At 36.7% G+C, this 12,643-nt stretch overlaps 1 protein-coding gene across 3 annotated transcripts in view; it reads left to right on the forward strand.

Moving 5' to 3' along the window:
• Positions 1-12,643, forward strand: part of SLAIN2 (SLAIN motif family member 2) — a 35,986-nt gene that overhangs the window by 18,612 nt on the left and 4,731 nt on the right. The window contains exons 5-7 of one of the 3 annotated variants that reach the window (XM_048072891.2): positions 894-1,253; positions 3,504-3,641; positions 5,181-8,403. In XM_048072891.2, coding sequence (XP_047928848.2) covers positions 894-1,253; positions 3,504-3,641; positions 5,181-5,230 — 548 coding nt within the window. In that variant the 3' untranslated portion in view covers positions 5,231-8,403. The other 2 variants (XM_013172814.3, XM_048072890.2) reach the window with 2 other exon arrangements.

The following is a 12,643-nucleotide window of genomic DNA, read 5'->3' on the forward strand; positions in this document are numbered from 1 at the left end:
ATGTTGTTGACATCAGTCCTTACTCTGTGATTTAAATCGCCAAAATGTCAATATGGCTAGACATATACAGAGGCGTTTTTCACAATTCTTTTTTTTTTTTTTAAGGTTCACTTGAGCCTTTGTCTGTTGTCTCGGTTTCTCTGAAACTGTAGAAAGTGATAGTAATTTTGGTTGTCTAACTCAGTGGTCTCCGAACATTTTTATTGCACACCCCTATCAGTAAAATTCTTGAGCACTCCCCATGTATATGTATTAATTTATAAATTATATACACGTACAGTAGTATATTATGTACATTACAAAATGTAGACAAAAATATACATTAAAAAGGATGAGATAAAGATGATGCAAACACTAATTAAAATATTATTTTATTTATTAATGTTACAAAAAATGATTTTTTTCCTTTACTACAGTGGATTGTTTTCTGTACCCCTGAGTTGTGTGCACACAACTTTGGAGGCCACTGGTTAACTGAACTCTGTTTTCTCGAGGGGCAGCTTGTCATGTAGCTGCTTTGTTACATTTCCTAATGCATTGCAAGAAGCCTGTCATTGCAGTTGTTCTAGGACGTTACCTGATACCAAAATTAAGATGTGTCCTGCGTTGTGAGTTTCCAGCCCGGGAGAGGAGATGAACAAGTAGACAGTAAACTATACTGATGGTTGCTGTAGTAGGAAAGGGGATGAGCTCACCTACTTATTTCAAGAGATTATAGGCTATTAGATAACTTTATTCGATGCTAATCTGGAATCAATTTTGTGTCTCAAATAAAAAGAGGGAAGATGGGCTGAATGTAAGTTTGAACTCTGGGCAGATATCTGTATGTGCTGTCTCTAGTCTGAACCATTTGTGGGCAGACAAAAAGTAAACAATGTTCTCATTGTTGCCAGGCCTCCGGCAAGAGTATGCAGCAACTGCTTCTCGGCGTAGTTCTGGTTCTTCTTGCAATTCTACGAGGCGAGGCACACTCAGTGATCAGGAGCTTGATGCACAGAGTTTAGAAGATGAGGAAGATGGCATGCATCACGCAGTGCACCCTGCTGTTAACAGGTTCTCACCATCACCTCGTAGCTCTCCCTGGCCGTCACCAAAACAATCTCCAAGGAATTCACCTCGTTCCCGATCGCCTGCTCGAAGTATAGAGTACAGTAGAGTGTCACCCCAGCCTATGATTAGCCGTTTACAGCAACCTCGTCTTTCACTTCAAGGCCATCCTACAGATTTGCAGACTAGTAATGTCAAAAGTGAAGGTAATAAGTTGTGTCTCAAATTCATTACACAATTAGTTAAAGTACTTGTGTAGTTCCTGTAAAGGATTTTGGTCAGTGTAAAGAGTTAAGACTATATGCCTGCATAATACCCTGGTTTAATCTCAGAGTTGTTTAAGAAAAAGCATAGCAAGCAAAGCTTAAATTTTTGCTGGGTAACTCTTAATAGTCAGATGAGTTGATAGGCTTCTATTTATTTTAGATGTTATCCAGTCACTGAGTGTAATCAAGCTTTGTGGTGACTGAATTCTCTCTGTGGCAGGAAAGTGCACTAAAATAAAGCAGAACACAAGGGAAATGATCATTCACCGGGAGGGTTAGGCCTTGCAGATGACGGAATAAAACGCAGAGAGAATAACTGCAAAGATAAGGGTAATGTTGCAATTTGCACATGCCTTTAGCCTGTGATATAGCTGAATGCTTTCTTCTGACAGTGTAGGACTGTGAGCATTTTGAGCATGAACATGGTCTTAAAAATAGTAGTACTGTCTTTGTTAGATATTTTAAATATTTCAAAGCTGTGCAAACTGCCACATAATAAAAATAAAACTTGCAGGAAACGTGACACAATTAGACTATATCTAACCTTAATCTATCTAATCGTTTTCCTATTTTAAGAGATGTGATTATCTGGCAAATAAAATCTTCAGAAATAATATTAATTGAGGTATTAAGAATACACCTTATTTATTCCTCTTTAAGGTAAGCTGGATATAGAGTGTCTGACGTAGAGATGATGTAGAAATGTATTTTTAAACAGTTTATTTTCTATTTTTTCTCCACTGATACAGCAGAGATCTATGCCACTTACAGAATTCCACTGACAAGAAATTTTAAATTTTTAATTAGGAAATTAAGTGTGCTAGGCTAGAGCTTTTGGGGAAGATGATCCCGCAGATTTAATTAGCTGTTTAAGAATATCTTTGGAAGGGCTAACAGAAATCTCATCTAGTAATAGTAGTTTGAGAAAATTTTAGGTATAAAGGAAATCAATCAACGCAAAAGTTAGTAAACTGTGTTGTAGCTTAGTTGAGAATTCCTTCCCTGTTCTTTTCTAGGGCCTCATGAAAGTCTAAATGCATGCTAGATGAGCTACAACAAAAATATTCCATTAGAGGCAAGGTACCAAAAACTGGCGTCCCACTATCAGAGGGATGAAAATAGAGCGTGATCATGTGTTTCTGAAACACTTCCAAGGAACCCTCGTGGAATGTTTTTGTGCTGTTGGATGTTGCTTGGATATTCAGAGTTGATACACCAGCAACCTAAAAAAAAGTTGAGATTTTTTTTCCTGCTGTAGACTGGTTAGAGGGAGATTTAGATGTTCAAGATGCACCAACTGCAGTGCAAACCAGTGCAAACTTTTAAGTGAAGAAAGTACGCTTGTAAGAATACTCAGCCTATGAAGATGCTTATTTGTGTTTTCATCTTCAGTGCTTGTGCATGGTTAGAGTACTTCTTCCCCACATCCCCCTTCATCATCAGGTTGGCCATCCATCATGCCTTGTCATCTGCACTCCTCTGTCCTGAAGTGTCATCAACCCAGCTCTGCATGGGTTGGACGTACGCAGAATGTCATTAGACTTGGGAGAAATTTAATGGCATCTTTGTGTATTTTGTGACAAATGGTACCAATTGTAGAAGATCCTTAAAGAATCAGTACTAGCTGAACAGATAGTCAAATGAGATGTGAAAGAAGAAGCGTAACGTTTCTTTAATTTTGAATGTTGTGTGTTGACAGTTTCTTTCCAAGTGCGTGTCGGTTATTTGTTGTATAATATGCTATTGTGAGGCTGGGTAGTCCAAAATGTTGACTGAAAAATTACGGTATGTTTTTAATCTTCAGGCAAGCATTGTATATTATAACTTTATTGATGAAGACTTTGGGAACTATGCCAAACTGCAAGTTAGGTTTCTCTGTTGAATTGCTGTAATAGTAGAACAAAACCCAGGGAATTATAATGTAGACATGCTTCAATTTCAGAACATGCCATGACTGACTTTTTTCACCACAAGTGAGAACTGTTCATTCTTCCTTTTTTATATAAATGTTTTGTATATGATGCATCTAAAGAACTATAATGTAACAAAATATGCATTTAAATTGCTGTGTAGTTTATATACGTAACTGTTCGTGTCACTTAGATTTTTGGTTTCAGCTATTGGTTAAGAGCTTGGACTTTGTCCAGCATTTGACTACATATAGTGATATCGTTGTGTTGTTTCATACAGAAAAACTAAGGCGTAGTCTTCCAAACCTGTCCAGGACATCTAATATCCAAGCTGAGTCTGTGAAAAACAGCAGAAGTGACTCAAACTTCCAAGTGCCAAATGGAGGAATACCTCGCATTCAACCTCAAGCCTCAGCCAGTAAGTACTTTTGTGGCATTTCAGCATATATGTTAGAATCGAGTGGTGGTACTGAGATGTTTTCCAGTGTCATGGCACAGAGAAACACTGCTTGCCACACTGGCAATGCTAATTTTGATTTTAATCACATTTGTCTGGAAATTTCTTTTTTTGGTAAAAGAAATCAGGTATTGAATATATTCAAGGGATGTTTGGTCTCTAATTAAAGTATCATTTGTACTGTCCTAAAAGCATATACAAAAGCACTATAAAGAGTGTAAACATAGTAGTGTTAGACATTTCAGAAACCATTTATTTTCTGAGATTAACAGAAGGTATAATGCCTTATACTGTTGAGTTTTATTTTCAGACCACAAAAATGTATCAGGCTACCAAAATACTTATCTCAGTTGGGTTTTGCTATTTTTAACTAGTGAAACCTGATCTGAAATCATTCGTGCAATTTTAACTCTCATTTGCAGTTTTTCTTCTTCTGTTCTGTCACCTGACAATTCTGTGTTCAGATGCAGATTTTATTTTTTTCAAGTGGCAGTGTTTCTCGGTAAAGGTTTGGGTGAACCTGCATCCTGTGAAACAAATTAGCCCAGTGCTGGGTTAGTGCCTGCTAGTTTGTCTAAAAGTGAACTGCTGATATGAGAATGCTGCTAATCTCTCAAGTCTCCTAACAACGATGACCTTAAAGAAGCCAAAGCAAATGAAACTTAAATATTCAGTGCTTCTTTATATGTCAATATTGACAGTTCCTGTTGTTTAAATGTTTCCTGACCATTTTATTTTAAAACAAGTTTCAAAATGAATAAGACTGTGTGACATTTTCAAAGGAAGAACAGGTTATGAATATCATTATTTGTAGAGCTTTGAACTACAGAAGTTCATCAGTAATCTAAATATTTGGAAAGTAATGTAAGATAATATCTGTGAATGAAACTAATTTTATTTTTACCCGTTGAACAGTAAGTGCATACTGGTGTACCAATTGGCCTTTTTAACTAGTCCTTTCAAAACAGTGGGCAAATACAACCAAATACAGTTAAGTACAGAATAAGGAATACAGATCTTGCCAAAGACTACAAAATTTCTATCTTCATAGTGACTCTGACTGGATGTAAGGGTTGTGTGTCCCAAGTGTGTGATACTGTAGGCAAATCTGCACAGGTTGTATTTGGTGTTTTAAAACTGAGCGAACTTGAAAGGGGAAAGCAAAGAGGGCAGCTTAGCTGGTCAGAAAGCTATTTCCGAAATTAAAAGTATATTCACAGTGAAACTTTATGGAAAGATCAGACAGCAAAAGTCTCGATATTCAGTATTAATTGAGTTACTGCATTGCAGGAGTATGACTTATGTTTATACATATATAATTTTTTTTCCAACTGCTGGATGGATTGAGAATCATGGAGACTATTAGGTAAATTTGTTTGCTTTTTATGGGAATCTTTCCCCAGATATGAACCACTCTAGGCCAACTTACATTTCAGTGTAAGTTAAGTATAATTAACAAAGCGCAGATTTCTAGCTTTTACAGTTTCCCTGCTCTTACAGATGTTTGTCAGAGTCTTGCTATTGACAATCGTAAAACGGTTTGTGTATGAAGTCAATGAGTAAGTATCTTTGCTTAGCCTGGATTAAAAAAAAATTCCTCAAAACTGTACATTGTATTAAAAAAATACAGAATTGTGTCTTTTTTCCTGTATACTTTTTGTTTTATTGGTTTTATATTTTGTCACCTTGCACAAAGCACTGTTAAATTGCAGCAAATTTTTGTTTTCCCTTGGCAATGACTTCCGGGTCTTGGGATTCAAAGCTTCTTCATACCTGCTAGTTTTGCATGAGCTTACCTTTGCAAGGATGCTGGCTTGCCACCTGAGGTCACTACTTTTCTCTTTGTCAAAGATCTGCTGTTCATAATTTACTTGCACATTTGCTGTGGCTGCAATACTGAACTTGCTATGGTTGCTGGCATTCAAAAATGAGTTAGGAATCCAGTAAGTTTCTGTACAGACAATTCCTGTTACGGTTACATAGGCAAATTGTACGTGGCTGATTAAAGAGTAGAGGAAAGATACTTATAGTACATACAATTGTAAAAGGTGAAGACATTTGGTATTACAAGTTTTAGCTGTAATTTAGTGAAAAATCCAAATTTTCTTTGAAAAGGGATTGACTGAGTGAATTCCATATTAGTTTATAACTATTAGAATCTTCCTTTACATCTGGTTCACCGTGCTGTTATGCAGAAAGGATTTCTGAATATGAAAGGTGATAAATATTTTTCACCTTAAAACACTGGAAGGTATGGTAATACTTACATTCTCCAAGGAACAGGTATCTTTTAGACTTTAATGTGTTACAGATTGGAGAAGTCTCTACGTTCAGGTACTACACCACATAGATTGTGCAAAGCTATCGAACTTCAAAGGTGGCTTCCACATAGGAGCTACGTGCTTTGTTGTGGATGGTGTGTGGCACGATACTTCTGTATTTAACTAGCATTTATTAACACAGGGATGTGAAATCCTAAAGCAGAATTAAATATAATGCTTTTTCAAAGAGTTAAGCTGTAGATTGTACAAATTATTGGTAAAGTCACTGTAATCTGCTTGCCAAGGTCCAGCTGCTTGGCATATTCAGAATAAAAGAAGAAAGTGATTGTTCTAAGGAAACCAAGTATTCCGGTTCAGTTAATCAGAAAAAAGCATAACTACGTATATTCAGCTTGCACCGTTCGTGACAGGTAATATAATAGCATACAGAGCAGTTCAAGAGCAGCAAATAGTGTGGATGAACATGCACTCCATGCTTACCTCAAACTGCATGTTTCCGCAGCCTTACTCAAATTGCCCTGCCTGAAGTTCTTTTTGGTGGTGTAGTGCTCATAATTGCTTAGCTGTTGAGGGCTTTCTTGGCGTCTCCATTCAGAAGGAAGGAATTTTATATATATATTTTAAATTCTTTCCATATCATCCCGCATCTCTGACTTGCAAGGAGTGTAAATAATGATGGGGGAAGGAACTTAGTGCCATATACTGTAGCATATTTAAATCCAATTGAATGACTTAAGGAGAAACTAAATTCAAGATCATAAATATTGAAGGAAGAAGCTGTTCTTGATTTTGTGTGGTGAACAAAAAAAAATTTTCAGTAAAAAATGGTGTTATGGAGTACTTGTGCACAGAAAGACTCTGGCCAGTGGTAAGCTTCACTAAATTCCTTTAAGAAAACAAGTCTAGGAAGTGTCATTTTTAAACATCTTACTGCCTTTAATTGGCTGCTTATGGGTAAGCCTTAAAAAAAAAAGTTTATGACAAGACCATGTGCCAGAAGTTGAATGAGAACTGGATACTGCTTCTTGCTTTGTTGCATTTAGATTCTAGTTAGTGGAATGATTTTTTTTTCTTAATAGCCACAGGCAGCATTTTATCATGTTTATAGACACGTTTATTCCTTTTTGCTGTTTGTTGAAAACGACAGGTTTTAGTTAGTTATTAAGATCAACATGAATAGACCACTTAGATTTTCAGAATGAAAGTAAAACACACGATGAAATTCTTTTATAGCTCACAAAATATTGCAAATTTGCAATACTGACTGAAGGATAGGAAAGGTGGTGGCAATTATATACTATCAAGTTTAGAAAAGAAGGATTAATTAATATTATTAGGATTCTGTTTGTTCCTTCTGCCTTCTTTATAGCATTCACCAGTTGGTGATGGGAATACTGAGCTTCCTTGCTCAGGGTTAGGCTCTTCGTGCACAGCTGTTCCCCCATCTTTCTTCCCTCCCACTGTGGAAATAAGCCTCATTAGTGTAATCAGCTAAAAACAAAACAAAACAACAAAAAAAAACCACTGTACACTGAGGTGAGCAGAGGTGATTTTTTCATACATTATGATTTTAACAAGCCTTTGTGTAGGCACAGCTTTATTTCATTGACTGCTTTCCTTCTTCCCTCCTTAAATGTGCTGCAGTGAAAATATGCTGAATCGATGCGTTCCTTCTGGCAATAGATAGTTCTCTCTTTGCCAAGATTCTGCGGCTCGTGGAACATTGGCTTCTCTCTTGGTAACTGGTAGGTAGTGAGGATGTTTCAAGGCAGTATTGGACCTTGAGCATTACTAGAAAAAAGACAGGACATAGCAGCAATTAAAACATTTTGGCACACTGTCCACATGTTGGCAGCTGCTGATTCTCAGTTTTATGTCTTTGAGTTCTCTTGTGTAGCATTAGATAAAAAAAATGGCAGACATCTCTCCAAATGGCTTATGTTTGCTATAGCTTTCTGATATGATCATGTTCATAATAAGATGTGTTTTTGTATAGTGTGAGATGTTTTTGGAAAACTACTTTAAAATGAAAAGTTTAATCTTGCTAGATCAAGTATGACACTTTATTTCATCTTTTTTAATCTAATCTTGCACTCATATTGCTGTAGCATGTTTGCTAGGTGGCTTGTCCTCCCTTTGGTGTAATTTTTTTATTTTTTTTAAATTTTTTTTGGCCTTTCTGGGCTTTTTGCCCTGCAAGAAGCTTTACTCTTACAGAATCTGCGCATTTCGCACTGCAAAATTTCTGACACGCTCCTCTGTAACTCTTTGCCATTAAGAGCAAGCACCATTTAAAAACAAAGCATCACTTCCAGTGTCATAACAGCTTTTTGAGTGTTTTACTCACTCTGTTCCTTGATGCTTCACAAGCGGATGCCATTTTGAAATTCCCAGTAAATTTAGTTTTCTTATCTTAGACAAATATAACACTTCTTGTCTTTCAACAGCTCTGCAAAGGCAGAAAAATTTGCCTCGTGCTGCCTTCAAAACCAAACAGTTTCTTCAAACTCCATCTACAAAAGGAGGTAATTAACTTACAGCCTCTTATCAAGCTCCAGCAGATCTCAGATAACTGTTCACCTGCATTGAATCGCACACATTCTAGATTAATAGTTGCTGTTGCATGTTAAGATTAACTAGTGGATCTTGCTGTATCAAAGTATCTAACTTTTTGGTCTAAACATTAAAAATATGTCCCTGGATCATGTAGGGAAAGAAAAAGCTCTGGGGATAAAATCCAAGGATTGGTGACTTCTAGCTTTAATCAGTAAATCTGGATTAGAAAAATAGACTTCTGAGTCCATATTCACAGGGCTACGTTCGGATTTTTTTTTGTTGTTGTTGTTGTAACATAAAGTTGTAAAAAAAAAACTTGTAAAAAATCTGTTTTGATTCTCAAACAATATTCAGGCAAATGAAAATATCCTTCTTTACTTTGCACTGGAAACAAATGCTAGCAACTTCATCCTTGAGCATATAATGTTGAGTTTTGTGCCCCTGTGCACATGTGCTTGTGCTTTCTCTTTTCCTCTCAAAACTGGATGATTATCCCCAACATATAATAATTTAGTATTTTTCTCTCAAGGAATTGGAGTCTATTGTATATAATATCCCAGTTTGCTAATGGCTGAAGTTGACTTATTTTTGAGAAGAGTACACGATCCAGTTAGACAAGTTTTAACTGATTTGTAATTAATGCTGGCAGCATCGTATGTGACAATCCCTCAATTTCACTGCCAAGATAAAAGCAAGTTCATGGGTTTGGTTTCAAGTGTAGTTGGTCCTGTTGCCTATTACAAGCTTAGATGATTTCATTTTAAAAATATTTCATTTGGGACCAATTCATTTTATATATATATATGTTAGAATCTCTTAAAAATAGTGAGAATCCTTCATGCACATACTGAAGGTGGATAATAAAAAACCTTTCAGTGCTTTAACAATGCTAACTTCTTCAAGTCAACTTCATTCCATGCAGAAAGTTTTATTGCCCTGTCTTCCCCTGAAATAACAAAGTATAATGACTTTGAAACAGATTCACCTAGCTAATAGGAGGTCTCTAACGGTCTTCGTGACATTTCTTACCAAACGCAGAAAATTTGTCTCAGTGTTCTGCTTTGGCATATGACCATCATCTCTGTTCCTTTGCAAATCTTTTTGCGCTGTCTTTCCAGTTGGCCATGCCTTTGCCGTCAGCTGGTTATCTTGAGCACTTACAATGTTGATGGCCTAGTCTGGAGCTGTTGAAATGTATATAAATTTACTTGTCTTTGAGTTTATACTGTTTCCAAGAATTTATTATACCTTAAAGAGGGAGGAACAGAACCCATTCCACTGTCAGTTACGTTCCAGTTTGTCATGAGTCACTGAAAATTAGGACTCAACATGGCCTTTTCAGCTATTTGCTATTTTATAGTCCTTGATACGTTGATTTTCGTGTTTCTCATCTAACCAGGAGATTCTTGGGATTGTGGAAGCATTATTCAGAAATGAAACAACTTTCAAAAGACTAGATTACTATGAGCAATAATTTTGTTACCAGTCTGAATCATTTCATAGCAATGGTTACTATTAAACAACTGCACCTGAATTGATTCTGGTTTCAAGTTGTGGTGCAATCCAGATGATTGTAGGCTTACAGAATCCGACTTTGTCAGGTGGGGATCACTTGCTCCCTGCCCGCAGTCAAGGACGGAATCGCAAGAGGGTGGGAAGTCTAACTGTTGTGACTGCACAGTGCCGCTGAGTTTTTATTATTGCCACAGGTTTTATTGTAGCTGGTTCTAGTTAGTTGCTTAGTTTCTAAGGGGATGGAGTTGTATAGTGTTGTTAAACACTACCCTTGCATGTTTTTATTAAACATCTACCAGTTCAATACTGCAGATGGCTATACAACATCAAATGGATTTGACTAAGGCAGTACCTCACTCTTTTTAATCCTCTCTTACAAATAGGCCAAATCATGTTTTATTAAATATCCAAAACTGCTCCAAGAAAAAAAGATTTCACATGCAGAGCAAAATTATTAGGCGGTTTGCCAATGATTGCATCATGTAGACTGCTTTGGAGATCACTGCACATTGGAAGACAATTAATTCCTTTATGTAAAAGGATGAATACAGCTCTCAGCAATGCCTGCAATGCTTGTGCTGACAGGAAGCATCTTATGAGCTGACAGCTCAAGTTGGAAGCATGGTAAAATATGGTCAACACTGGGCAACAACAGAACTAATTTGCTGATACTTGCTTTCACTGGAAAAGTGACAAACTTTCTTCAGTTTCAGGTTTTCATTACTTGTATTTCGTACCTTAAACCTATTCCCCATGGTGAAGGTTAGTGCCTGAACTCTCATTAGCAGGCCCAAAAGCTGAATTCAGTTTTTACAGGCTGGCATTGTTCAGCAGGTCAGTTGCTAGCATGGTGCTGTATTTGTGTTCCAGCAAGTATGGTGAGGAGAAAATTAGTGGTAAAAGCTCCCTATGTTTAGACTGTTGAATCACTTGGAAATTGCAGATTTGATTACACACACCAGCGTTACAGGCAATTTCACATTTACAGCAAAATTTCTAATATGTCATCTGTCCTAGTCCTTGGAGTACTTTGCCACCGTTCTTGTCCGGTCATTCTGATGTTAGCGCTTTCCGTAATCCATCATCTGGCTTTACACCAAGGTTTTTGTTTTAAGGGTTTTCATTTATTCTCCTTGCTACTTACCAATTGTCATGTACTGTTGACATCTCTAGCACCGTTTTTGTCAGCTTTTCCCATGTGCGGCTCCATGCTGTGTTTGATTTTGCTGTCAGTGGAAAGGCCCTCTTGGATAATCCAGTAAGGAATCGAATCCAATTCACATCTATAATGAGGCACATACTAATCTTCCCGGACATCCCCTAACAGGGATAGTGTCAAAATACAACCTGAAAATACTGCTTCCTCTGTACCCCATTTAGGATTTGTGTTCTTGACACTAGTCACTAGTCTCTTTTTCTCTTACTCCTCTTGTTCTTAGATCTGTCTTGTAAAATGATGGTAAATGCTACGTGAACGACCATCTTCTTTATGTACAACATCTGTCAAAGAGGAAATCAGCTTTGTCTCTGTGTAAAGAAGTTTATTTCATAGAAGAAAAAACAGTACATGCGAGGTCACTTAATGTAGATGTGGTTTTGTTTTCTTTTCTTGATTGATTTGATTGTCCAGCTCTTACTGAATCCCACCAAAACCCTAATCAGCTTGAAAAGCTGGTGAAAATCCATTAAGAAGATGCATTAGTATTATAGTAGATTCAAGTATTCTGTTTATTGATAATTTTTGCATATTTTGAAAATATTTTGGATACTCATAAAGAACTGTGCTGAAGATTTGGCGCTACCAAAGGACTTGAATATTCTCTTAGTCAGTATTTTGCTGTGAAGATCAATTGTCATTCATTGCCAGCTGTCTATTAAAATTCATAAGTAATTCCTGTGTATGTAATAAATAAGAACTCTTGCTATTGATGGAGTGAAATAGATATGTTGTACAAAAATAAAATGTCAGTGGCATACGTTTGTGTGTGCACCTTGGATGAAGGGCTTGCACAGACAGTATGCTGTCTAGTAGGTCTAACCCTATAAATGGGTTTTTACTGGCTTATTAACCTTTCCAAGGAAGGACTTGGTAAAGACGTGCGTTTTACATACTAACTCAGACACAAAGTATTTGAATTCAGCTATTAGTTATACTGATAATTCAGATAATGTTTATAAGAAGAGGAAGGCTCTAAGTTGTCACAGTTGTCTGATACAAGTTTCGTAGCTGCATCTTAGTCTCTTTGATTTGGGGAGTTGGCTGACCTTTTTTTTCCACCTTTGGACAGTAAATCTTGAACTTGACCATATCATGAGGTGAATCCCAATGCAGTGGACCTGGTCAAGAAGAAGAGCATAAAAGAAACTTTAAGATGCCCTACTCTCTGAGCTTCATCGTTGCAATTGATGAAGCAGAAATATACATAAAAATGTCACATTAGAATCCTGTATTCTTGAATGTGTTGTTTTAGGGAAGGAAATTAAGTACACGTTTCTGAAGCAGCTAAATTTCTTGTTAACAAATAAGTTCACCTCTGTTTCTTTTGACTCGATGGTTATAATGGTTAGAGCCTTAGCATTACTTACAAATCCAGATAAATATTCATAGGA

This window comes from Anser cygnoides, chromosome 4, assembly GCF_040182565.1.
Source record: "Anser cygnoides isolate HZ-2024a breed goose chromosome 4, Taihu_goose_T2T_genome, whole genome shotgun sequence".
NCBI classification, from domain to species: Eukaryota; Metazoa; Chordata; class Aves; order Anseriformes; family Anatidae; genus Anser; species Anser cygnoides.